The 26,279-nt window shown below is 39.4% G+C and overlaps 1 protein-coding gene across 1 annotated transcript in view; it reads left to right on the top strand.

Annotated features, from left to right (window-relative positions):
- Nucleotides 1–26,279, top strand: part of KDM3B (lysine demethylase 3B) — a 57,754-nt gene that overhangs the window by 11,379 nt on the left and 20,096 nt on the right. Inside the window, exons 2-11 of the mRNA XM_040240000.1 lie at nt 123–290; nt 2,480–2,593; nt 4,566–4,671; nt 6,221–6,345; nt 8,236–8,310; nt 11,178–11,777; nt 15,255–16,491; nt 17,356–17,557; nt 22,435–22,649; nt 23,412–23,564. Coding sequence (XP_040095934.1) covers nt 123–290; nt 2,480–2,593; nt 4,566–4,671; nt 6,221–6,345; nt 8,236–8,310; nt 11,178–11,777; nt 15,255–16,491; nt 17,356–17,557; nt 22,435–22,649; nt 23,412–23,564 — 2,995 coding nt within the window. The remainder of the gene's footprint in view (nt 1–122; nt 291–2,479; nt 2,594–4,565; nt 4,672–6,220; nt 6,346–8,235; nt 8,311–11,177; nt 11,778–15,254; nt 16,492–17,355; nt 17,558–22,434; nt 22,650–23,411; nt 23,565–26,279) is intronic.

Genomic DNA, 26,279 nt, shown 5'->3' with positions numbered 1-26,279 from the left:
CATTAAAAGAAGTTAAAAACAAGTTAAAAGTTTTCAAAACAGGAAGTTTGTGTTTGTTTTTATATTATAGTGTGGGATTTTTCCAATGTAACCTTAAGATGACTTCTTGTCTCTTTTTCCAGATCTTTGTAGAATTTGATGGCTGTAACTGGAAGCAGCACTCCTGGGTTAAAGTTCACGCTGAAGAAGTTATTGTACTTTTGCTGGAAGGGTCTCTAGTATGGGCACCTCGGAAGGACCCAGTCCTTATCCAGGGCACTCAAGTCTCAATTGCACAGTGGCCAGCCCTGGTGAGTGACTTTTATTGGCTAGAAGCATATTTGGGCTTTATTCCTATTCAACATGGTATTTATGCAATAGCTGAACTCTAGAATTCCCCAGACTCTAATGCTTTGTCCTTACCAGGCTTTTATTCTGAAGTTACTAAAGCAAAAATTGGGAGAGATCTCTTCTCCTGTGCCTTCTGAAATGTTTTATATTAAGTAATATTTGATACTTTGTTTCTAAATAATTTTTCACCTCTTTTCTCATAATAATATTATGAAACAATGTAATTCTTAAAGTCTGTTTTTCCCATAGAAACTTTTTTTTCCAGCTTTAGTGAGATAGAATTGACATATAACATTGTATAAGTCTGTGTACATGTGAAGATTTTATATTTATAGTGAAATAATGATTACAGTAAGGTTAAAAGTCTATGTCTCACATAGTTTGTGTGTGTGTGGTAAGAACTTTTCTTTTTTAGCTTTGCAGAACAAGAACATTCTAAAAATCTCAATAAAGTATAATAATCTCATTGTTTTATAGCGTACCTTCCTACATATTATCTAATTTGCTTCTCACAACACATACATGGTAAGAACTTTTAAGATTTGCTCTCTTAGCAACTTTCAAGTATACAATACAGCATTTTAACTATAGTCATCATGCTGTACATTAGATCCTCAGAATCTACTCTCCTTATTACTGTAGCTTATACCCTTTGACCACTTTTACCCATTTCCCACACTCCCCCTACCCCTGGCAGCCACCAGTATATTCTGTGTCTATGAGTTCAGTTGTTTTATATTCCACATGTAATTGAAATCATACCATATCTGTCTTTCTCTTTCTGACTTATTTGACTTAGCATAGTGCCCTGGAGATTCAGCTGTGTTGTTGTTAGTGGCAGAATTTCCTCCTTCTTTATGGCTGAATAATATTTCTCTGTGTATAATATTTATGTGTGTGTGTGTGCACCACATTTTCTTTATCCATTTATTCATTACTGGACACTTAGGTCATTTCCTTGTCTTGGCTATTGTAAATATTGCTGCAGTGAACATGAGGGTGCAGATATCTCTTCAAGATAGTGATTTCATTTCTTTTGGATAAATACTCAGAAGTAGGATGTTGAATCACATGGTAGTTTCTGTTTTTAATTTTTTTGAGGAACCTCTGTACTGTTCTCTGTAGTGGCTGCGCCAGTTTACATTCCACCGATGGCGCGAGGGTCCCCCTCTCTACGTCCTCTCCAGTACTTGGTGTGTTTGTCTTTTCACATCCCCACTGATGGTGCAAGGGTCCCCTCCTCTTTGTCTTTCATTTTTAGGTGTGAGGTGATTACTCATTGTGGTTTTGATCTGCATTTCCCTGAATTTAGTGAGGTTGAACCCCTTTTCATGTACCTGTTGCCCATTTGTCTGTTTTTGGAAAAATATCTATTCAGGTGATATGCCCATTTTTAAATCAGACTATTTGTGACGAGTTTTTTGTTTTTAGCATTTTAAATCACCCATTTATTAGTGGGATAAGTTAGAAGCATAGATACTTTGTGTACTACTTCTTAGCTCAGACTCTCACAAGGCAAAAATCTAGTTCTCCTATGACTAACCAAATTAAATAATGCTCAAAACAAACATTTTTAACCCATTGATTATACATATCATCACTTACTGAGCTCTTTTCATTTGTTTTTAAGGCCACTTTCCAGTTGAACTTTTAGAAGCAGCTCAAATTGATCTTGGTCCCTGGGTGACTTTTGTAGGCAGATTATTTATGAAACACTAAATATGAATTTACCCATGCATTTTTATATCACTGATCATTTTAGAAATCTCACAAAGGTTTCAAGAGTTCTAGAGATGATAATGGTGTAACTCTTTATTCCGAGAGCTTACTGTAATGTAACCCTCTTGAAGCCTGACAAGATTAGTTAGATTGCAAAAGAGAATGAGGAATTTCTTATTCTTCTTATCCTTTTTAGCTGTTAATAAGGCTATTGAGCTGACTTTATGCTCTAGTTTGCTTCATATGATTATTTGAGGGCAGATGGTGGGTTAGGAATGACTCTCAGAACTTATGCTTTAGCTTATCTGTATTTACTGAGGTGAAAGATATATGTTAACAATGGATATTTTCTCTGCAGTTAGATATTCAGTTTAATTGTTATTTATTTTCTGTACCAAGTACTAATCTATTTCTTGTCATTGTATTTCAGACTTTCACTCCCCTGGTAGATAAACTCGGTTTGGGTTCTGTGGTTCCAGTTGAATACCTTCTGGATCGGGAGCTTCGTTTCCTGTCAGATGCTAATGGGTTGCATTTGTTCCAGGTACTTATCAGTTGGTCTAGTCCTGAATTTATTTCTCTCCCTGCTAATTTCTCTGTTGATTATAAATAGAGTGTTTCCTCTTCTCTTTTAATGTTGAAGCAAGTACTTTCTCCCAGTAATTCCATGTGCCTTTTTTTTTCTTAAATCCATGTGGCTTTTAAAGTTTCTTTGCTCCCTTGAAAAGTACATTTGGTGACTAAGGGTTCTTTTCTCCCCTACACACCCCCACCTCACCCTGAAACCACTTCACACTTAAGACCACAGTTCCTCAGAAGTACTGACTTCCCAGAGATGGTTGTTTCTGTAACTTGTCTGAGAAGGGCCTATACCTTTGCCAGTGCCAGGGACGCTGGGAATTTGGGCTGGTTCCAACCAACATTAAATATTGAAGAGCTTAGGTATATTTTTAGTTACAAAAAAGGGATAGGTTAGTAGTTTAAACAAGCTAGTATCTGAGTTAGAGTTTCAGAATTTATGGATGATAATATTTATTTCTCATAACAGTTATTGTCTGAACATTAAAATTTAGAGACTTCCAAGAGTTTTGCTGTCTTATGGAGGCAGCCAAGAGCAATGTTTACTAAACTGTGTTTTGTGAAATATTAATGATGATTTCTTTGTTGTTGAAATGTCTTCCTGACTCATTGGGCCTCACTCCCTCTCATCAGTCTTGTTTTATTCATCTTTGTAATCCTAGTGCTTGTATGAATAGGCACTCAGTGCATTGTGGATAAGTATCAAAATAACAAGATTTACAGGGAATAAAATGTTTTATGGTCAAATAAGTATGAAGAACATTTACCTAAACATGTTTTTTTCTGCATGTCTTCTCAGAGCCTTTAGACGTACTATTGTGTGTAGAAAGATACAGTATGCTGTTGTCCCTTGAACAACACAGGTTTTAACTACATTGGTCCACTTAGTGTATGGATTTTTGTCAATAAATATAGTACCTGTAAATTTAATACAAAGTTTTTTCACTGTCTTTTCATTTAGATGTCTAGTGTTAGTAATACTTTTAACATCTGTAGTGCTTTGTTTTATATAAGGCAGTCTTTTTTTTTTCCACCTATGCTGGGTCTTCGCTGCTGTACAGGCTTTTCTTTAATTGCAGCAAGTGGGGTTTACTCTCTAGTTGCTGTGTACGGGCTTCTCATTGTGGTGGCTTCTCTTGTTGCAGAGCACAGGCTCCAGGGCGCCCAGGCTTCAGTAGTTGCAGACCACAGGCTCTAGAGCACAGGCTTAATTGTTGTGGTGACATGTGGGATATTTCCAGATCAAGGGCCGAACCCATGTCTCCTGCATTGGCAGATAGATTCTTTACCACTGAGCTACCAGGGAAGCCCTGAATAAGGCAGTCTTGATGTAGTGCATTGACAGATGATTCATCTTGTAAACAGACATCATGAACATAGGGTAAAACAATATAAAACAATGGTTTTATATTGTTATTTTGATACTTATCCACAATGCACTGAGTGCCTATTCATACAAGCACTTATATAAAACAATAAATACAGCATAGTACTATAAATGTATTTTCTCTTCCTCAAGATTTTAATATTTCTTTTCTCTTGCTTACTTAATTATAAGAATACAGAAAAATATGTATGATATACACAATATATGTCAGTCAACTATTTATGTATCAGTAAGGCTTCCAATCAACAGTAAGCTATTAGGAGTTAAGTTTTGGGTGAGTCAAACATACACAGATTTTTGACTGGATGGGTTGGGGAAGCATTTGATGTCCTGCCCTCTTCCCACCTTGTTCACGGGGGGTATAATATTTCCTAAACCTAAATGATCGTAGCATCTTTAACTTTTGTAGAGCATCTTATAGTCAGACTAGGGTTCTTTGGAACATTTTGATATATGCTGATGTAGAGCTCCTCAGGAGTATAATTTTTCTGGTTAGATATTATTGCTATTTATCTCAGTATTCAGTTTTTTCTTTTTTTATCTTTACTAGATGGGAACAGATAGTCAAAACCAGATTCTTTTGGAACATGCTGCTCTGAGAGACACAGTTAATGCTTTGATCAGTGACCAAAAGCTACAAGAGATATTCAGCCGAGGTAAGAATAGATTGTCTTCTGTCCTTAAATTCTGAATCGGGTGTATGGCCAATGTTGAAAGTGATAGAATGGGGAAAACACCATGCAACTCTTAAACATCTGTGCTTATCTTCTTTTTGTGGGTAGTGTCACAAGTAACTCCAGTTAGCTGGATCTCTAGAATGGATTGGAAAAATAGGATCTCCCTCAAACCAGTTTCCTTTTTGTATTATCTTTCATAATATGCAGTTTTGTCTTTTTAAAAATGTCTTTATTTCTTAAATATTTATTAAGGACTAACCTTGCAGTCAACACAGTGTTAAGGTACTGGGGATATAACCACAAGCTAGAGAATCTCTGCGTTTGTTGAGCATACTGTCTTGTAAGGTTCAGCGGACCAAAGACTGTTATAACAACTTAAGAGTGTAAGGTGTGTTCATAAAGGAAGGTGTCCACAGACTCATTCACATTAAGAGCATGTTAACTTTTAAGAATGAAAACAAAAGAGATTTATTAACTTTTTCATTTTACATACAGATTTTGCCCAAGATTCTACACAAAGGGGAGACTCTGGCTTCATTTATCCTTCCCTTCATGTTGTACATTTGCTCTTTGTCCTTCCTGACCTCATGATAATAATGATTTTCAGTGAAATAGGGCTCTTAGTTCTCTTTTGTCAAACTAAATCTAAATAGGTAAAAGTAGGAAAACTGGCCTCTTTGGAGAAGGGAAGTATCAGTGTGAAATGATGTTTAATAATCAAGGAAAGGTATGAGAGAGGAAAGAAAGTGAGGAAAAATAGATAGCAGTGAGAAGGAAATCAAGGGACAGGATAAGATGTAGAGATATATATGAAGTATATAGAAAAATTAAGCTTAATTATAGCTCTGAAAGATAATTAAAATAAGCAGTGATTTAACTATATGGTCTCAAATGTATAAGATATGTAGGAGAGAGAAACTCTTGTTCTTGGAGGGCCAGCTGAAATTATAAGGTAACATTACCTGCTGATAAAGTAATATCTTTGAAACTCTATGTTCTTAGGAAGACAGGTGCTATATTTGTTCAGATTGTTATTAGAGCAGAGGCTGCAAACCTCATGTATTGAATTCGCCACCTACTGTATTGAAAGTAAGATAGCAAAGGGCAAATGGTTATGTATCATTCCTATGCTAACATAACAAAATAGTACATTCAACTTATTGGCCTACTTTTTTTATGTGTATGTCAGATAGATCTGAGTGGATTTTCATATTATCTATAGTTTTTGACTTGTAAGTTGCCTTTCTCTTTCCTGTATTACTTCTAGAATTGAAATATTGAGATAAGGTGTCAGAATCTAGGATATTTTAAGAAATCTCCAAATTTAATTTACCAAAGTCACTGGGAAAAGCTTATGTTTTATTTTTAAATTGCTGTGTATAGTAAATCTGAAATTGCTCATTTATTCAACTCCATACAAGAGGATTAAAAGTGCCAGTAAGTCTTCCTTCTGTTTCTGTTTTTTAAGGAACAGTCATGAAATACAGCTTAGCCAAAAATAATCAGTACTGACTGATCTCTTCTTTAGGTCCCTACAGTGTTCAAGGTCACAGGGTCAAAGTATACCAGCCAGAGGGAGAAGAAAGTTGGCTCTGTGGTGTTGTAAGCCATCAAGACTCCATCACCCGTCTTATGGAGGTGTCTGTAACTGAGGTGAGGCTCTGTGTTATTTTGTCTGAGGTCCATCCATCCCCTTATCAAGGGTGGTATGGAGAAAGGGAGCACTTCGTTACATGTGAAAAGAGCTGGGTTCCGTCTCTGGCTTTATCACTTTTGATTCTATCACCTTGAGAAAGGTTGTTCTACTTTTTCAACCTCAGTGTTCTCATCTGTAAATTAGAGGTAATTAGGTAACCACCCTTGGCCTCACAGTATGTGTTTTGGGAACTGAGATGATGTATTCAAAAGTGCTTTGAAATCTATAGAACAGTATACAGATGTGAAGTGCTATTATCTTATTTTATCATATTCATAATGTTTATTATTTAAAAATCTAATCAATTAGCATTTGCTTCTATAATACTTATGCCACTCTCCCCTACATGCTGATAAAATGAATTGTTTTCTAAGGAAATAATTAGAAAAAACATAGCAACTATAACTACCTGGAGAATTATCTATCAAAAACAAGAGTATTTTGAGGCAAACACATATGTATTTATAACACCTTTGAATTGGTTTCAGACTTGCCCTCTGCAGTCACATGTAATATGAGCATAATGATTTTAGTCATTTATTTATTTAATTTATTAAATTATTCAATCTTCATTTATAAATTTCAAGTGATACACATATATATAAAATAGTTAGTGAAAGCCATCCCTTCTCATAGGCAAATATTACTACTGACAGTGGTAACCACCATTAACAGTTTAGTATATATTCCATATGCTTCCAAATACCTTCTCTCTATGTGTGTATATGATATTTTTATACTGTCTATTTAGGTAAGAACTGCATAAATCATACTGTACTAACAAATGGGATCATATGATACACATAGTTCTCTGATTTATGTTTTTAACTTATTAGCATCATTCTCTATAAATATATATAGAAATCTACTTCATCCTTTAAAATCAGATGCATACTATCCACTGAATTGATGTAGTATAGCTAATTTAATTTAAAATTGATGGACATTTAAAAATCATTTCCAGTATTTTACTAATACAAATAATGCCTCAGTGACTATCCTTGAGCTTATATCATTATACATTTTTCACATTATTTATTTATTGAAATAAATTCCCAAATGTGTAATTGCCAGGTCAAAGGATGTACACATTAAATCTGACAGTATCTGTCAAATTGGCCCCTGCCGAAACCTTTAGCTTTTTTTTCTGAAGGTTTCTTTTTTCTTTTAAATTTTATTATTTATTTATATTTAGTTTGGCTATTCTGGGTCTTCGTTGCTGCAGGGTCTTTGGGCTACTATCTAATTGCAGTATGCAGGCTTCTCTTTGTGGTGTCTTCTCTTGTTGCAGAGCTCTGGCTCTGACACTGGCAGGGCTTCAATAATTTAAGCACATGGGCTCAGTAGTTGTGGCTCCTGGGCTCTAGAGCACAGGCTCAGCAGTTGTAGCTCACAGACTTCGTTACCACAGCATATAGGATCTTCCTGAACCAGGGATAAAACCCGTGTCTCCTGCATTGGCAGGTGGATTCTTCACCACTGAGCCACCAGGGAAGTTCATTTTTTTTTTTTAATTACAGAATAGGAAGGTTTTAGAGATGCAGAATTTGAAATTAGTAACCCTAAAAGAGACACTTGGGCATTGAACTCAATTTTTTCATTCATTCATTTAACAAATATTTGAGTGCTTACCATATTTTAGACCTTGTTTGAAATGTTGTTATTCCAGCAGTGAATTAAATAATAGAGATCCCTATTCATGGAGCTTTCATTCTAGCAGGGAAGTAGAAACAAATAGAGATAATTGCATAGATTACATAAGAAAAATTACATAATTATGTCTTTAGTGGGCAGGCATTAAATCTTTCTCCTTCTTTTTTCTAATTTCTATCCCCCTCCTTCTATAGAGTGGTGAGATCAAGTCCGTAGATCCCAGACTGATCCATGTGATGCTCGTGGATAATTCGGCGCCTCAGAGCGAGGTACAGTAATGGAGTGAGTCTCTGGGCAGACTCATGAGCTTGCATTATCTTGTTACACAGACTTCATTATGTGTGTGTTATCCATGTTAATAGCTTTGGGTTTCAAGCTCTGACCACTGTACATTTCTTGCTCTCACCACAGTCTTGTCTAGTTGAGGGAGGGTAATCTCGAGAAAGAGACCTAGTCTGAGCAATCCCTTTTAAAATGGCCTACTTTTTTCTTATATTTTTTTAGGACAGGTATATTTAAAAGGTACAATAGACAAAGCTATAATAAGTAGTAGTAATATTCATGACCTACCCAGTAATAAGAAATGGAGAAGAAACTACATCCTCTTTTTCTTTCCATCAGGTGGTAGTGAGCTCCAAGGAAATCTGAAATTTCGTATCCCAAGAAGAGTTCAAACTAAACTAGTGCCTAGTTCAGTGCTCAGCACACAGTGGATTACTCCATAGTTTCTGTGAATCAGACCAACTCTTGGTTCATTCAGAATTATCATGACCCATCAAAAGACACATTATAAATCAGTGCCTGAACCAATTAAGGAATCCTGTATGAATTTCCTTCAGTAGGACATTGACTTGGACAGCCGTCTGTCCATATATTCTTCATAGTTTTCTTAGCACCTGTGTTTGTATTGCTCTCTGGGCTGCTCCTGCTGGGTATACAATTCTTCCTCTTCTTTATCCAGTCATTTTGGCTTGATAAAACAAGATTAGGGTAGGAAAAGAAGAATCAGGGTAAAATTTAATAGTTCTTTACTACATATTATATTATTACAAATAGGATAAGTCTCTTGACTGTGTTTACATGGCTGAAAAACACTTGTTACTTTGATGCTGTATTGGGTCCCTTTTTTAGTTCCTTCCTCATTTCATTTGTTCTTTAAGCACCTATTATATGCTAGGTACATTTAGATTGTGCCATATATAGCTAGAGAGTACTGGTCTCAGTGTCCTAATCTACTCACATGTGAGTAGCTCACCATAAGTAGGACATACATATACGTTGTTGCTCAGGGAAATTGCTGTGAGCCAGGCTCTGTAAGTTGGCTGAAGGAGTTACAGGTGAGATCTTTGGTTTTCAGCAACAGACATTGATTCTTCTCTTTTCAGCTTTGCCATCGTGTGACTGTCTTCTTAGCTAGCAAAATACAATTATTGACAGATCTGCCAAGTTTTACAGTAACGCTTCTTAGAGATCCATGGTCACCTCATTTCCTTGGAAAGAGTGAGCAAGAAAGGAGAGATTTCAGTGATTGTACTTAAATACTTCACAGCACTGAAAACTGAGTGATGATAGAGGTTGAAGAAGGGGTAAAAAGATTTTTAATTGATCAAATGAAAATAATTCTTAACAAACAGAAACAGTTCTTAAATGAAAGATTTAGGAAGTTAGATTAATATTACCAAAAGTATGGGAGAAACAAGTAAATCTTGAGCTTTGGTTAAGGTTTTCAGAAGGAAATTAAGGGGGAAAAAAGGAAGGCAGAAAAAAATGAAGAGAAAACTGGCAAGAAGAAATGAAAATTTTGAAAAAAATTCAGTTATAAGAGCTATAATAGTGATTGATTACAGCAAAGATACAGATCTTTACAAAGAATCTATATGTATTCAAGGGTAGATTAATCAAGATTAATCAAAAGTCGATTAATCAAGCTGGTAAATAATAACAGCCAAATAACTATGTCACTAGCTTATTGCCACCCCAGCACATTATCTAAATGAAACTATCTGAAAGTTAGCTAAATGCAGCTAAAAGGAAATAATAGGATATCAATCTAAGAATGTTCCAGGTATAAGTTGCCTAAGAGAGTGTTAACTGTGTCCCAAGCCCCTGTCCTCTTGTCCTTCTCAGGGAAAGAGTTTTCACTCAGAGATAGGAACTGTCCCCTTTTAATTCTGTGTCTTTTAAGTTTACTGACCTTTCAAATCTTCCCTGGTGGCTCAGACGGTAAAGCGTCTGCCTGCAATGTGGGAGGCCCGGGTTCGATTCCTGGGTCAGGAAGATCCCCTAGAGAAGGAAATGGCAATCCACTCTGGCACTCTTGCCTGTAAAATCCCATGGACGGAGGAGCCTGATAGGCTACAGTCCATGGGGTCACAGAGTCGGACACGCCGGAGCGACTTCACTTCTTCACTTCATCTTTCAAATAAGGCTAAATTTTAAGATTTCCTGAGATGGGATGAAATTACTAAAAGAGCTAAGAGATTTGAGTTTTTGGTTATGGTAGCCTGCCTTTTTAGTTTTCCCCCCTGTTTGTATCTAATGCTTTGAAATAAGACCTAGAAATTATTTGTGTTCTTTATAGTGTCCATAACAGCAACTCAAACCTTCTCTGTTGGGCTCACTTTTCTTCTGATCACAGACTCATAAATGTTCCTTTTCCTGTTGTTAAGTTGTCACCAGTTTTTAGTGACTTCTGGATAGAGGAGATTTTATATTTCAATACTTGCCAGTTTCTATCAAACAAGGAGATAAATATAAAATAAAGCAGATTTTTTTTTCACTAAGAGGCAAATAAGTTCCCAGACTAGCTTTATCAGTCCATTTTATAAAAGATATTCCATAAATTTTTAAAGTCCTGAAAAAAGTCCATATAAGAAAGGAGTACATTTCATTTAAGGGAAGTTTTGCAAAGTGAGTTAACCTCTAGTAACTATTATCTTGAAAATGTGTGTGTAAATTGAATCACGGAAGATTGGAGCTTTTTAAAAAGGGTATATCTTAGAGCTGGCATTGGAATTTGGCAATCTGTCCCAGCTTTGATTGTCTGCTTCTAGAGATGGGAAAGAGCTAATGGTTTATGGTTTTCACTGGATGGAAAGTCCCTTGTAATAAATCTTTTTTGAATTTTGTTTTGTAGGGGGGTACGTTAAAAGCAGTAAAATCTTCCAAAGGAAAGAAGAAGAGAGAGAGCATAGAGGGGAAAGATGGCCGGAGGAGGAAAAGTGCTTCGGACTCTGGGTGTGACCCTGCATCAAAGAAATTGAAAGGAGACAGGGGTGAAGTAGACAGTAATGGGAGCGATGGAGGCGAGGCAAGCCGAGGGCCCTGGAAAGGTGGGAATGCCAGTGGAGAGCCAGGGCTGGATCAGAGAACCAAGCAGCCACCGACTACATTTGTCCCCCAGATTAACCGCAACATTCGCTTTGCCACTTACACCAAAGAAAACGGCAGGACTCTGGTGGTGCAGGATGAGCCTGTGGGTGGGGACACACCTCTACCTTTCACTCCGTATTCTACAGCCACAGGTCAGACACCTTTGGCCCCAGAGGTGGGTGGAGCCGAAAATAAAGAGGCAGGAAAAACACTGGAACAAGTTGGCCAGTGTATGGTGGCTTCAGCAGCTGTGGTCACTACCGCCAGCTCCACCCCAACCACGGTGAGGATCTCAGACACTGGCCTTGCAACAGGGACTGGGCCGGAAAAACAGAAAGGCAGCTGGTCGCAGGCCCCAGGAGAGGTGAGTTGTTTCAGGGGCAGATTTGCAAGATGTGGGTTCACACTTTTACCCTACTTTGTTCTTAGCACATTAAAAAGCATCTCAGATGCCATAGGGAAGGAGTATTTCTGAGATATGTTTAAATTGTATTCTGTGGGTAGTCCTTTACTGCTTGTTGGACAAATGTGTATATTCTTAAAACTTTCTCAGCTCCTAAAAGTCACCTGAACAGTTGGGCTAATCAAAACTTGATTATACAATCCAATTTAATGTGTCGTTAAAATAGATCTAATGGGGAATCTTTTAAACTCAGTTATCTATCTAGTTCGTGTAGTGGTTTAGCCTCCGCCAGGCCTTTGAGAGGCAAGGTTAATGAATTATAGTGTTGGAAACAGTGAACACTATAATTAGGGCTATGTGAAAGCTACTATTACCAACCCATTTTCAGTTCATCATTTTCTATATTTTCCTTTGAGGCTGGGCCACTTTGATATGACCATAGAAGGTTTTTTTTTCCCCCCTCTTAACTTAATCTTTTAAGCCTTACCTGGAAATTTTGATGGAATTAATTGTGGTAGTATCCAGCTTGCTAGGTTCTTTATCTGATATGCATATATTGTTGCTGAAATGCAACTTTTGTTAAATAAAGTTAACATCAAGTTGGCTCCCCAGTCAAATTTGAAACAGTATCAAAATCAGTTCTTATAGTCTTTTTTTTTTTTTTTTTTTTAGTTCTTATAGTCTTTTGGCTCTTATTTTGGTCACTAAAATATGATTAATGATGCTGGTCATATTTTCTTTTCAAATTGGCTATTAATTCAAACTGGAATATGAAATACAAATAAAATACTAAATGACTTGTATAAATTATGTATAAGAAACTACTGTGTGCTAAGTACTGTATATTATAAACAGAGAATTGAAATCCTATTTGAAGGAGCTCACGTCCTAAAATGGAATTGTTTTACAACAGTGTCATATAAAACATGGCATATACATTTCATCTGACTTCTTCCCCTTCAGAGCAGATCCAGTTTGTTAATCTCTAGTGTGCAGGGATGGGGAGGGAAGTGAAGTGCCAAGGCAGAAGAGAAGGCCTGTAAATGCAAAGTTTACACTCTTCATGATTTGTTCTCTGTTAGTTTACCAGCATTCCCAAGAGAACTAGGTGGGGATCTTATGTGGATTTCTCCTCTGTTTAAGTCATCATATTGCCCAAATTGATTAAAATTAAATCCATGTCAAAGGCAGAATAGATGTAAATGGGGATTACAAAACAGAGCAAATACTACATGCTTCACGAAGAGATCCACTGAATACTGTTGTTCTTGGAGTAGCAAAGCTGAATAGATGAAGTGCGGATTCAGAGGGCATTTTCCAAACAGGTCTGAGAAATTTCTGTGACTGTATCAGTAACTTTACTAGTGGGTTAGCCTAGGTATTCTCTTGGGATATGATTTAAAAGTACAGAAATGGATATTTCCATCATGAACCAGGGACACAGCCCCCCAGGAAACTTCCTGCCCTAAAAATTGTGTTGAAATCAGTTTGTCATCACTTTCTTATAAGAAAAAGATTTGAAATTTAATCAGTTATAGGAAAATGAAAGAGCATCCAATTATTTTTCATTCATGTGTGTATTTTTTTTATATAATTTTGTTTATTATTTAATATTTTTGGCTGTGCTGGGTCTTCATTGCTGCCCTGTCTTTTCCGCTAGTTGCAGTGCAAGGGCTTCTTACTGTGGTGACTTCTCTGGTTGCAGAGTATGGGTTCTAGACGCTCAGACTTCAGTAGTTGAGGCACATGGGCTCAGTAGTTTCTGCTCCTGGGGTCTAGAGCACAGGCTCAGTTGTTGTGATGCACAGGCTTAGTTGCTCCACAGCCATGTGGGATCCTCCTGGATTAGAGATGGAAGCCGTGTCTCCTGCACTGGCAGGACGATTCTTTACCACTCAGCCACCAGGGAAGTCCATGTGTGTGTTTATTTTTAGAGGGTAACTTTAGTAGTGAAGCCTGAGATCCTTATGCTCATTCCTTGCAGTCACACAGGTGTCAAGGGACCTGGGCGGATCCAGCCAGTGAAACAACAGCATAGCGTCAGTGCTGTGTCTGTCTATTCTCTTCTTTTTATTTGGCGGAGTTTTAAGTCTGGTTTTTGGTTAGTGGGAAGGAAAAGAAAAAAGGAGAATGAACTAAGTTATTGAAATGCCCTGAACTGGTCTCTGTAGCAGATGTCATCTGGAGGCAAGCCATTAAAAGGCCTGCCTGGTTCTCATGCCTCTTTGCCACCCTCAAAGAAAGTCCTGATGTAGACTCCTCTTACATAGTTAAAGAAGAAACTCTCCCCCCACCTCGCTTTTTTTTAATACCACCCTTTCATGTATCTGGCATTTCTAAAAATTAAGTTAATGCATAAAATTTACCATTTATACAATTTGCGGTGTACAGTATCATGGCATTGATATATTCACAATGTTATGCAACCATCACTACTACATAAAGAAATTTTCTTCTTCCCCAAGAGAAACTCCATATCTATTAAGCAGTCATGAAATAATTTTTATTTCTAATACTTTAAAGTGAATATAAGTATTATGTAAGTACTTATACCTACCTATGGATATTTCTCTGTATTATCCACATATATGAGTATGTGATATACTATATGAAAGTGATTCTAACCCCTTTTATATACACATCCTTCTTTATCTAAATGCGGAAGTTAGCATTTTTAAGGTATAAAAAAAAGATTTTTTTTTCATTCTCCAGTTTGTTATGCTGAGTGCTTTTGTTGGTGGGTATTATCAGTATCTACAGTTTTCCGCTTTGGAGACTTGTTAAACCATAATGATAACAGAAGTGTTCAGTAACTGGTATGCCTCTTTAATTTAGCACCTTTAGGTCTAACTTTAAGAGAAACAGATAATTTAGCTTTTACGTTGATTTGAGTCCATCTAAGCGATTTTCAGACAAAGATTTTTTTCCTTAATGTACAATGAGCTTTTCATAGGGCTGAAGTCACTTTTGTAAAAGTGGGCAATTTGCAATGACTTAAATCAACCAAAACTTTAACCATAGCCCCTAAGGTCTTTAAGGTAGATTAATATTACAGGGTCACTAGTAATATTTCACTCTTTCAGACTAAAAGCTCATTTACATTCAGGAACCCTTTTCTTCAGTTCCCTGACAGAGTCTTCATTTCTAAATAGATAACTTAGAAGCCTACACAGCCTCCTGGTGCTTTGACAGTCAGTTGACTAACAACCAAGGGTATCATTTCATCCTGCCATCTCTGTCTCACCTTGCTAAAGACCCCTCTGTGTTGTCTGTGGCAGTTTTCTTTCCTGGTGAAGTAACAGTTATAAGAGCAGTTTTCCTGGAATTGTAGGGGAGAAAAATTGATTGACCCATAAGAAATGTTGGCCTAGGTCCAAGAAGGTATCAAAAGATTGTCAAGGAAGCCAACATCACTAACTCTGGCTATCTTCTTTTCAGAATTCAAGGAATTCTGTCCTGGCCTCTTCTGGATTTGGAGCATCTCTCCCGGGTTCATCACAAGCTTTGACTTTTGGAAGTGGAAGGAGCCAGTCCAATGGGGTTCTTGCCACAGAGAACAAACCTTTGGGCTTCTCTTTTGGCTGTAGCCCAGCACCAGAGTCTCAGAAAGACTCTGATCTCTCCAAAAACTTGTTTTTTCAATGCATGTCCCAAACTTTACCCACCAGTAACTACTTCACTACCGTTTCAGAGAATTTGGCTGATGATTCCTCCAGTCGAGACTCATTTAAACAAAGCCTTGAGAGCCTCTGTAAAGGAAGATCCACTCTTGGAGCAGACACTAAATCAGGCTCTAAGGCTGGCAGCTCTGTGGATCGGAAAGTGCCTGCAGAGTCCATGCCCACCCTCACGCCAGCCTTCCCACGGAGCCTCCTAAATGCCCGCACCCCAGACAGTCATGAAAATCTATTTTTACAGCCCCCTAAACTGTCCCGAGAAGAGCCTTCTAACCCTTTCTTGGCATTTGTGGAGAAAGTTGAACATAGCCCTTTCAGCAGCTTTGCATCTCAGGCATCAGGTAGCTCTTCCTCTGCTACCACTGTCACCTCCAAGGCAGCACCCAGCTGGCCCGAGTCTCACTCCTCTACAGATTCAGCATCTTTAGCAAAGAAGAAAACCCTCTTCATCACAACTGACTCCTCCAAACTGGTGTCTGGTGTTCTGGGCTCAGCTCTTACCACTGGGGGGCCAAGCCTCTCTGCCATGGGGAATGGCCGCTCCAGTTCACCCACCAGCGGCCTCACCCAGCCCATTGAGATGCCTACTCTCTCCTCTAGCCCCACAGAGGAGAGGCCAACTGTGGGGCCTGGGCAGCAGGACAATCCTCTCCTTAAAACCTTTAGTAACGTCTTTGGCAGGCACTCAGGCAGCTTTCTGTCCTCCCCAGCAGATTTTTCACAGGAGAACAAAGCTCCTTTTGAAGCTGTGAAAAGGTTCTCACTGGATGAGCGAAGCTTGGCTTGCAGACAGGACTCAGACTCCAGTACCAATAGTGACCTGTCAGATTTAAGCGACTCTGAGGAGCAGCTCCAAGCCAAGACCGGCCTGAAGGGGATTCCAGAACACCTGATGGGGAAGCTGGGCCCCAATGGGGAACGCAGTGCTGAGCTGTTGCTGGGAAAAGGCAAAGGGAAGCAGGCCCCCAAGGGCCGGCCTCGGACTGCTCCCTTGAAAGGTGATCCTGCTGAGATTATCCATGGGCCTGGCTCTGGCACTTGCTTCAAATGCTTGCTGTGCTCTTGGGCAGCAGAGGCCCTCTTTTTGATGGAAAGTCCTATAATCTCATAGAATTACATAGTCGAAAGGGTGCAGTAGGGATCCCTCATCAGATCATCTGGTTCAAGTTAGGGTTGATCTAAACCAGCTCTGTAAGAGGGATATCTGTCCTGTTAATGATAATCCCACAAAGTCTTGATAGTCTGTTAATTTTGGTCGGGAACTCTTTCCTCCCTTAGTGTATTTCTCCTGCCTTTGGTCCTTCCCCTTTAATGAACTTAGGTGAGTTACTCAGTAAGTAGTCTTCATTCTCACATAGAGAACCGCTCCTCAGTTTGCTCCTCTCTGTCACATATTTATCATTTTAAATCTCTTTCAAAAGCCATTAACTCCTGTGGAGTAAGGTTATAGTCTGAAATTGTGTAAAGACAAGTGTCTAAGAAAATGGCAAGTCACCATTCTCATTAGGATTTGGTTTCCCATAGAAGCCCCAAGAGTTCTTGATTAGTAGAACAGTCATATCCTGAGGGGCTGGTGGCAAGAAGCTACCTTCTGCCTTCTTGAGGTTTCCTCACCCATACTCAGAGTTGTTTCATTGTCATGGGGTACTTCCCACAAATTCTCCACGGTTTTTATTTCCCAGTTGAAGCCTCTTTGTTTCCTCTGCCCCTTTTCTGCCAAGGATGGACCTGATGGGCTCATGCCCATCCAGTCAAGGCGGAGTGACTCAGGTCAGGACAGTGTCTGTCCTCAGGAGGATTATGTTTGTGCATTTCTTTTAAACCTTTCATGACCAACCATTTCTGTCTCTGCCTTCTCATAGTGGGCCAGTCAGTGCTGAAAGATGTGAGCAAAGTAAAGAAGCTGAAGCAGTCCGGAGAGCCCTTCCTGCAGGATGGGTCGTGCATCAATGTCGCCCCTCATCTGCACAAGTGTCGTGAGTGCCGCCTGGAGCGGTATCGGAAGTTTAAGGAACAGGAGCAAGATGATTCCACTGTGGCCTGCCGCTTCTTTCACTTCCGGAGGTACCCAAACTCCTCTCTTCATCTCCTTCCCAGTTTCCTTAGTGATACATCACTTCCACTCTCTCTCAATTGGTAAACATATTTCAGCATGTTTTTCTTGTTTTCCTAAACTTCGTTGCTCTTAGAGTCTGTGCTAAGGTTCTGCCATCCCATTAGTTATTTAGGTTGTGAAATGATACATGACTTTGTCCTTAAGAGAATTTAAATTTAACAGTCTCATCTGCTGCCCCCTGAACTGTGTTCTTATTCCTAACTTGAATTCCATTTGAAACCAGTGATGTGAGCAGAAGGATGCCATTTTGTATTATAAATTTGCTTACCCAGTTACTCCTCTTTAGTGCTAGAGTAATTTAAGTCCCCTAAGAAAGAAGGGGAAGTAAGATTAGGAGATAATGTGAACCTTCTTTAAAATAGGGATAACTGTTGAAAATCCTTGAAATGTCCCTTGCTTTTACCAAACAATACCTATTTACTTACTTTGCTTCTGCTTGATAAACTTAGAAGAGGACTTTCTTCTAATAAATCAATCAAGAGTCCTTAGTTTTTTAAATAAAGAAATCCAAGTGGTTTATCCATGTGGCATGGATTTGCTTATTCAGCAAATGTGTATCGAAAATTTAATATGTGCCAGCTATTGTTGTGGGCATTGAGGATTAAACAGTACACAAAACCATCTAATTACAGCCCTCCAGAGGCTTGTAAGGGATGCAGATAATAAATAAGAAAAACAAGTTTAAAAAAAAAAAAAAAAGAAAAACAAGTTTAACTATGAGGAAGATAAAGAAGGGAAAGAGGATTGATATGTGGAGAGGCTAGAGAGGCTACAATTTAAATAGGATGACTTGATGGGGGACTTCCTTGGCAGTCCAGTGTTTAGGACTCTGCACTTCCCCTGCAGGGGGCACAGGTTCAATCCCTGGTTGGGGAACTAAGATCCCACGTGTGGTGACGCCATGGGGTCCTAAAGAGTTGGACATGACTTAGCAACTGACCAACAACAATGATTGGGGGGATTATTCCAACTATTTGGGGAAATTCAGTTCAGTTCAGTCACTCAGTCGTGTCTGACTCTTTGCGACCCCATGGACCACAGCATGCCAGGCTTTCCTGTCCATCACCAACTCCCAGGGCTTGCTCAAATTCATGTCCATTGAGTCTGTGATGCCATACAACCATCTCATCCTCTGTCATCCTGGGAAAGGGCAAGGATTTCCAGGAGTTGGGCCACTGCCCTCTTTTTGGTCTTTGATGGTTGACCTCAGAACTGTGATGGTTACTGGTGGTTGTGTCAATTCACTTTGCTGATGTGTTATGATGAGTGTATCAGCTCAGTTCAGTTCAGTTCAGTCACTCAGTCGTTTCCGACTCCTTGTGACCCCATGAATCGCACCACGCCAGGCCTCCCTGTTCATCACCATCTCCCGGAGTTCACTCAGACTCACGTCCATTGAGTCCGTGATGCCATCCAGCCATCTCATCCTCCGTCGTCCCCTTCTCCTCCTGCCCCCAATCCCTCCCAGCATCAGAGTCTTTTCCAATGAGTCAACTCTTCGCATGAGGTGGCCGAAGTACTGGAGTTTCAGCTTTAGCATCATTCCTTCCAAAGAAATCCCAGGGCTGATCTTCAGAATGGACTGGTTGGATCTCCTTGCAGTCCAAGGGACTCTCAAGAGTTCTCCAACACCACAGTTCAAAAGCATCATTCATTTTCTGAATGTTGAGCTTTAAGCTGGAACTTTTTCACTCTCCTCTTTCACTTTCATCAAGAGGCTTTTTAGTTCCTCTTCACTTTCTGCCATAAGGGTGGTATCATCTGCATATCTGAGTTTATTGATATTTCTCCCGGCAGTCTTGATTCCAGCTTGTGCTTCTTCCAGTCCAGCGTTTCTCATGATGTACTCTGCATGTAAGTTAAATAACCAGGGTGACAATATACAGCCTTGATCTACTCCTTTTCCTATTTGGAACCAGTCTGTTGTTCCATGTCCAGTTCTAACTGTTGCTTCCTGACCTGCATACAGATTTCTCAAGAGGCAGGTCAGATGGTCCAGTATTCCCATCTCTTTCAGAATTTTCCACAGTTTATTGTGATCCACACAGTCAAAGGCTTTGGCATAGTCAATAAAGCAGAAGTAGATGTTTTTCTGGAACTCTTTTGCTTTTTCCATGATCCAGCGGATGTTGGCAGTTTGATCTCTGGTTCCTCTGCCTTTTCTAAAGCCAGCTTGAACATCAGGAAGTTCATGGTTCACGTATTGCTGAAGCCTGGCTTGGAGAATTTTGAGCATTACTTTACTAGCATGTGAAATGAGTGTAATTGTGTGGTAGTTTGAGCATTCTTTGGCATTGCCTTTCTTTGGAATTGGAATGGAAACTGACCTTTTCCAGTCCTGTGGCCACTGCTGAGTTTTCCAAATTTGCTGGCATATTGATTGCAGCACTTTCACAGCATCATCTTTTAGGATTTGAAATAGCTCAACTGGAATTCCATCACCTCCACTAGCTTTGTTCATAGTGATGCTTTCTAAGGCCCAATTGACTTCACATTCCAGGATGTCTGGCTCTAGATGAGTGATCACACCATCATGATTATCTGGATCGTGAAGATCTTTTTTGTTCAGTTCTTCTATGTATTTTTGCCACCTCTTCTTAATATCTTCTGCTTCTGTTAGGTCCATACCATTTCTGTCCTTTATCGAGCCCATCTTTGCATGAAATGTTCCCTTGGTATCTCTAATTTTCTTGAAGAGATCTCTAGTCTTTCCCATTCAGTTCTTTTCCTCTATATCTTTGCATTGATCGCTGAAGAAGGCTTTCTTACCTCTTCTTACTGTTCTTCAGAACTCTGCATTCACATGGGTGTATCTTTCCTTTTCTCCTTTGCTTTTCGCCTCTCTTCTTTTCACAGCTATTTGTAAGGCCTCCTCAGACAGCCATTTTGCTTTTTTGCATTTCTTTTCCATGGGGATGGTCTTGATCCCTGTCTCCTGTACAATGTCACGAACCTCATTCCATAGTTCATCAGGCACTCTATCTATCAGATCTAGGCCCTTAAATCTATTTCTCACTTCCACTGTATAATCATAAGGGATTTGATTTAGGTCATACCTGAATGATTAGTGTATACTGAGGCTCAGAGGTCTAGTGGAAGTCACTCTGACATCTTGGACCTGTTTGTTCTAATCAGTTTATGTTGTGTCCTTGGACTATGTCATTCTTTTAAAGTCTGTGCCCACCCCCTTCCCTCCTGTTTCAGGATGAGGAAGTGAAGTGAAGTGAAGTCACTCAGTCATGTCCGACTCTTTGCAATCCCATGGACTGTAGCCTACCAGGCTCCTCTGTCCATGGAATTCTCCAGGCAAGAATCCTGGAGTTGGTTGCCATTTCCTTCTCCAGGGGATCTTCCCGATCCCGGGATCGAACCCAGGTCTCCTGCATTGTGGGCAGAATCTTTACCGTCTGAGCTACCAGGAAAATCAAGATGAGGAGGAACTAGTAAAGGAGACTGAGAAGAAACAGCCAGTGAGGTATTCTGGAAGACAACTGAAGAATGTGTTTCTAGGAAGGAATAATGAACTCCGGCAAATGCTGGTGATTGGGTGTAGTCAGTTAAGGACAAAAAATGACCTTTGGATTTAACAGTGGGGAATGACCTTGTCAAAAACAGTTTTAGGACTTCCCTCACAGTCCAGTGCTTCCACTGCAGGGGATGTGGGTTCCATCCCTGGTCAGGAAGTCAAGACGTCATATGCCACACAGCACAGCCAAAATAAAGTTTTGGTAGATTGATGAGAGAACGTCTGAATGTTGTGGTTTAAGAGAAAATAGGGGTGGGAGGTGGGAGGGGGGTTCATGTTTGGGAACTCATGTACACCCGTGGTGGATTCATGTCAATGTATGGCAAAACCAATACAGTATTGTAAAGTAAAATAAAGTAAAAATAAAAATTTTAAAAAAGAAAATAAAGGAGAAAGGAACTGGTAACTATCAGTATAGATAAATCTCCTAAGAAACTTTGCTCTTATGAACAGATAAATGAAGGAGGATGTGGGATCAAAGGGACTGAGATAGCACATTCAAATACTGACTAGAGTGATTCAGTAGAGAGGAAAATCCCCGATGCAATGCACATGACTTTGAGCAAACTCCAGGAAGACAGTGAAGGACAGGGAAGCCTGGCATGCTGCAGTCCATCGGGTCACAAAGAGTCAGACATGCCTGAGCAACTGAACAATGACAAAAAGAGAGGAAAATAGATGTAGAACAGAGAATTAGTGAAGGGATGCCTGTGCAAGAGGATAAGGTGTAGAGCAAAAGTGGAGAGATTGGTCTTTACTGGGAACTAGTTCATCCATAGTAGCAGAAGACGAGATGGAGTACCTGGGGGCAGGTATAGCAATGTGTGATAGTGTTGTGGGAGCTTGTGGGAATTCTCTCTTCTGGCTCCTTGCAGGAATTTTTGAATGAAATAATTAGCAAGGTCCTCGTGGGGAAAATAATACTGAAGTTTTGAAAAGAAAGAAGATATTAAGCATTAAAGGCTCACCTGATATAAGTCGACAGGCATTTGTGACAGTGAACACAGATCTGTGTTTTTCTCTGGTTACATTTACTGGTGTGGTTGCTGGTAAATGGAATAAGTGGTTAGAGAAACTGGTAGAGAGCTCTTTAAAGAACCTGGACCTAATAAGTGTTAACAATAAGCCTTTCTATTAGTGCATACTGTGTTGGTCGAATATGGTGTAAGTTCTTAACTCTGCCTGATTCCTATTAAGTCTCACTTAATTTCTTTTAGGTCGTAGGATTTTTAAGTGGGTGTTGGTTTGCATGGTTGCTGCTATTTACTGTGTATTTGACTGTGTATCTTCCTATCTCAGGTTGATCTTCACTCGAAAAGGGGTACTCCGAGTGGAAGGGTTTCTGAGTCCCCAGCAAAGTGACCCTGATGCCATGAACCTGTGGATTCCCTCTTCCTCCCTAGCAGAAGGAATAGACCTAGAAACCTCAAAGTACATTCTGGCCAATGTTGGAGACCAGTTCTGCCAACTTGTGATGTCTGAGAAGGAGGCCATGATGATGGTGGAGCCACACCGTAAGGCCCCCTCTTGCTTGTCTTCTAGGCAGTTCTAGTTGGAAACTCATTTTCTTTTGCTTAATGTGAAGTGTGGAATGAGTGGCAGATAGCATTTTCTATGGATGAATTAAGCCTGCTAAAACTTCTATATGAACTAAATTGAATAGCTAAAGCAATACCTGTGTCTAGCAGTCCTCAGTCTTTCCGTCTTTGGCATTTAACAGATTAAAATTTCCTTCCCTATTTGTCTTTCATTTTTGTAGCACAGTTGCCATAATTTGCATTTTGATCCCTATTTGGGTTTGGTTCACTCTGAATATTTTCTTCACTTTGAACTAATTTGTGTCAGTAAGTAGTAATACTTTATGGTTTGTGAATAGATTAAGTGCCACTGGTTGTTGTGTTTCATACCTTAAACCCATGTTATTCATACATTTATGGTATTTCCATGTCTATGAGATACTATACCCTATTTCTAGACCAAGGAATATTGTACTATACTTTAAGAGAAAAATCTTCTTATTTCAAGCTTCCCCAATTTGAAAATTTTATAGTATCTTAAGTGACAACATACGGCATTCATTCTCACTAACACTTGCTCAGAAATATTAGAAATTCCATGTATTTTGTTTCTCTTACAATTATAGAAATAGGAACTTCATGAATCTTTGAGTTTAATTGCTAGACAAAATGCTTGAATGGGAGTCAGTGGATCTGGGATCTTTTGCCCTCGCTCAGGATGCTCAGTGCCAACAGTATTCCTCTTCCTTTTTCCACCAGAGAAAGTGGCATGGAAGCGAGCAGTCCGAGGTGTACGGGAGATGTGTGATGTCTGTGAGACAACCCTCTTCAACATCCACTGGGTTTGTCGCAAATGCGGATTTGGGGTCTGCCTTGACTGTTACAGGCTCAGGAAAAGCCGACCACGCAGTGGTGAGCAAATGTTGTCCTATACAGCTGAAGGTAAAATGTCAGTGGAGGTGTGGACTTGGAAACTGAAGCAGAAATGGCTTTGGGCTCCTTCTTTAGCTTATATTTTGTCACATTGTGAGCTCTTAAAAGTGCCAATACTCCAGCCTAACTGAGAAGGTTAAAACTTTTAAAGTATACACTTCAAATGTTTTTAGTATATTCTCAAGTTTATATAGTTATCACCATTATCTAATTTCATTTTCATTGCTCCAAAAATGAATCTTGCATTCAGTAGCAGTCACTCCCTATTCCTTCCGCCCTTAAACCTTGGTAACCATCAGTCCACTTACTGTCTCTATCAACTTGCCTGTTCTGTACATGTCATATAAATGGAATCATACAATATATGGCCTTCTGTGACTAGCCTCTTAAACTTAGCATACTTTTTCAAAGTTTCATCCATGTTATAGCACATAATTCATTCCTTGTATTGCCAGGTAATATTCCATTGTATAGATATACTACATTTTCTTCATCCAGTCTTTAGTTGATGGACATTTGCGTTGTTTCTACTTTTGGCTGTTATGAATAGTGGAACATTTGTTACAAGTTTTTGTGTGGATGTATGTTTTCATTTTTTTGAGAATATATACCTTGTAGTAGAATTGATGGGGCATATGGCAGTTCTATGTTTAACCCTTTCAGAAACTGCCAAACTGTATTCCAAAGTAGCTGTACCATTTTATAATTCCACCAGCAATGTATGAGGATTGCAAATTTTCCACATCCTTATCAACGCTTGTTATTATCTGTCTGATTATAGCCGTCATAGTGACTGTGAATTAGTATATAGTGTGATTTTAATTTGCATTTCCCAGATGACTACTAGTGTTGAGAATCTTTTCATGTGTTTTTTGGCCCTATCTTCCCTGGAAAAATGTCTATTCAAATCTTTGCTTCACTTTCTTTTTGCTTTATCTTATTACCTGCCAAGAATTTTCCTTGCCCCTTGACTTCATCATTCTTCCCTCTTCTATGATACAGTGTAACCATTGTAACAGTGATTTAGAGCTTAGACTACTGGGATCTGAATCCTACTTCTGTATCTTATCATACCAACTATGGTATCTTGGGCTAGTTACTTAGCCCCTCAGACTCATTTCCTTGTCTATAAAACAAAGATAATACAAGTATGTCCCTCACAGCATTGTTTTAAGGATTAAATGAGATAATGTATGTCCAGTGGTTAACACATTCACTAGGTACTACATGTTACATAGCTAAGATCTTCCACTTTTGCCCATGAAAGATAAACTTCTGCAGAAGTTGCCCTCCTATCATAAAAAATAAGAAAATCAGACAAAATATACAAAACCACTGTTTCAGAGGGCTTCCCTGATAGCTCAGTTGGTAAAGAGTCTGCCTGCAATGCAATGCAGGAGACCCCGGTTCATTCCTGGGTTGAGAAGATCCACTGGAAAAGGGACAGGCTCCCCACTCCAATATTCTTGGGCTTCCCTTGTGGCTCAGCTAGTAAAGAATCTGCCTGCAGTGTGGGAGACCTGGGTTCGATCCCTGGGTTGGGAAGATCCCCTGGAGAAGGGAAAGGCTACCTACTCCAGTATTCTGGCCTGGAAAATTCCATGGACTCTGGGGTCTCAAGGAGTCAGACACAACTGAGCGACTTTCACTTTCACAGTTTCAGATATTGGACAACAGGCAGCTTGAGTCTGTATTCCCTCAGAAAAATGAAGAAACAAGGTGAGTCCTACAATTGCCCCAGTTTACTGCCTGGAGGCAGTTTCTAGCCTGTACCACAGGGAAAGGCAATTAAAATAGAGTTTGGCAGTCTCACAAGTTCAGACCGAAATTAAAATCTGAGAAGAGTGAGGCAGTGTACTGAAGTGCTACAGAAAGAACACCAGATCTAGAGAAATCACCTCAATTTTTTTTTTTTTTAATTATATAGTGGTCTGCACATGCATCAGAGGAAACTGTCCTCAAGCCAACCAACTGAATTGTATACAGAACTCACAATTTGTATTCCCACCAGCCAGTGGAGAGACATTGGATAGAGTCCAAAGGGGTCACACCCTTTGTAGTAGGACTAACGTAGTCCCAGAATAAAGTTGCTCTGGAGCTGCCATAATGAAGTGTAGAGCACGACTCAGAAGGATCAAATTCATCTGCAAATTGCTTAGTTATACGCTACGGTAAAACCAAACATTCTTTAAAGGATTACACAAAATCCAGTACTCGGAAACATAAAACTCACAAAGCTCTGCATTCGGTGAAGAAAGATCTGGTGTACAGAAAAGAATAATGCAACCAGTATAATACAACCAGTAATCTGGGAGGAAGAAAACAATCGATAGAACAAGTACAGAAATGACAGTGATGAGGGAGTTATTGTAAAAGGACCTTAAAACAGCTATTAAAATACTTTTAATATGTTTAGACCAGAGAAGGCAATGGCACCCCACTCCACTCCAGTACTCTTGCCTAGCAAATCCCATGGATGGAGGAGCCTGGTAGGCTGCAGTTCATGGGTTCGGCTAGCAGTCGGACACGACTGAGCGACTTCACTTTCACTTTTCACTTTCATGCATTGGAGAAGGAAATGGCAACCCACTCCAGTGTTCTTGCCTGGAGGGGGTCGCACAGAGTCGGACACGACTGAAGCTACTTAGCAGCAGCAGCAATATGCTTGGACATAAAGGAAAATATAATGAGTAA

The sequence above is a fragment of the Oryx dammah genome, unplaced genomic scaffold (assembly GCF_014754425.2).
Source record: "Oryx dammah isolate SB20612 unplaced genomic scaffold, SCBI_Odam_1.1 HiC_scaffold_5, whole genome shotgun sequence".
Lineage (NCBI taxonomy): Eukaryota > Metazoa > Chordata > Mammalia > Artiodactyla > Bovidae > Oryx > Oryx dammah.
The sequence above is the reverse complement of the archived record's forward strand: the minus strand, read 5'-3'. Positions and strand labels throughout refer to the sequence as shown.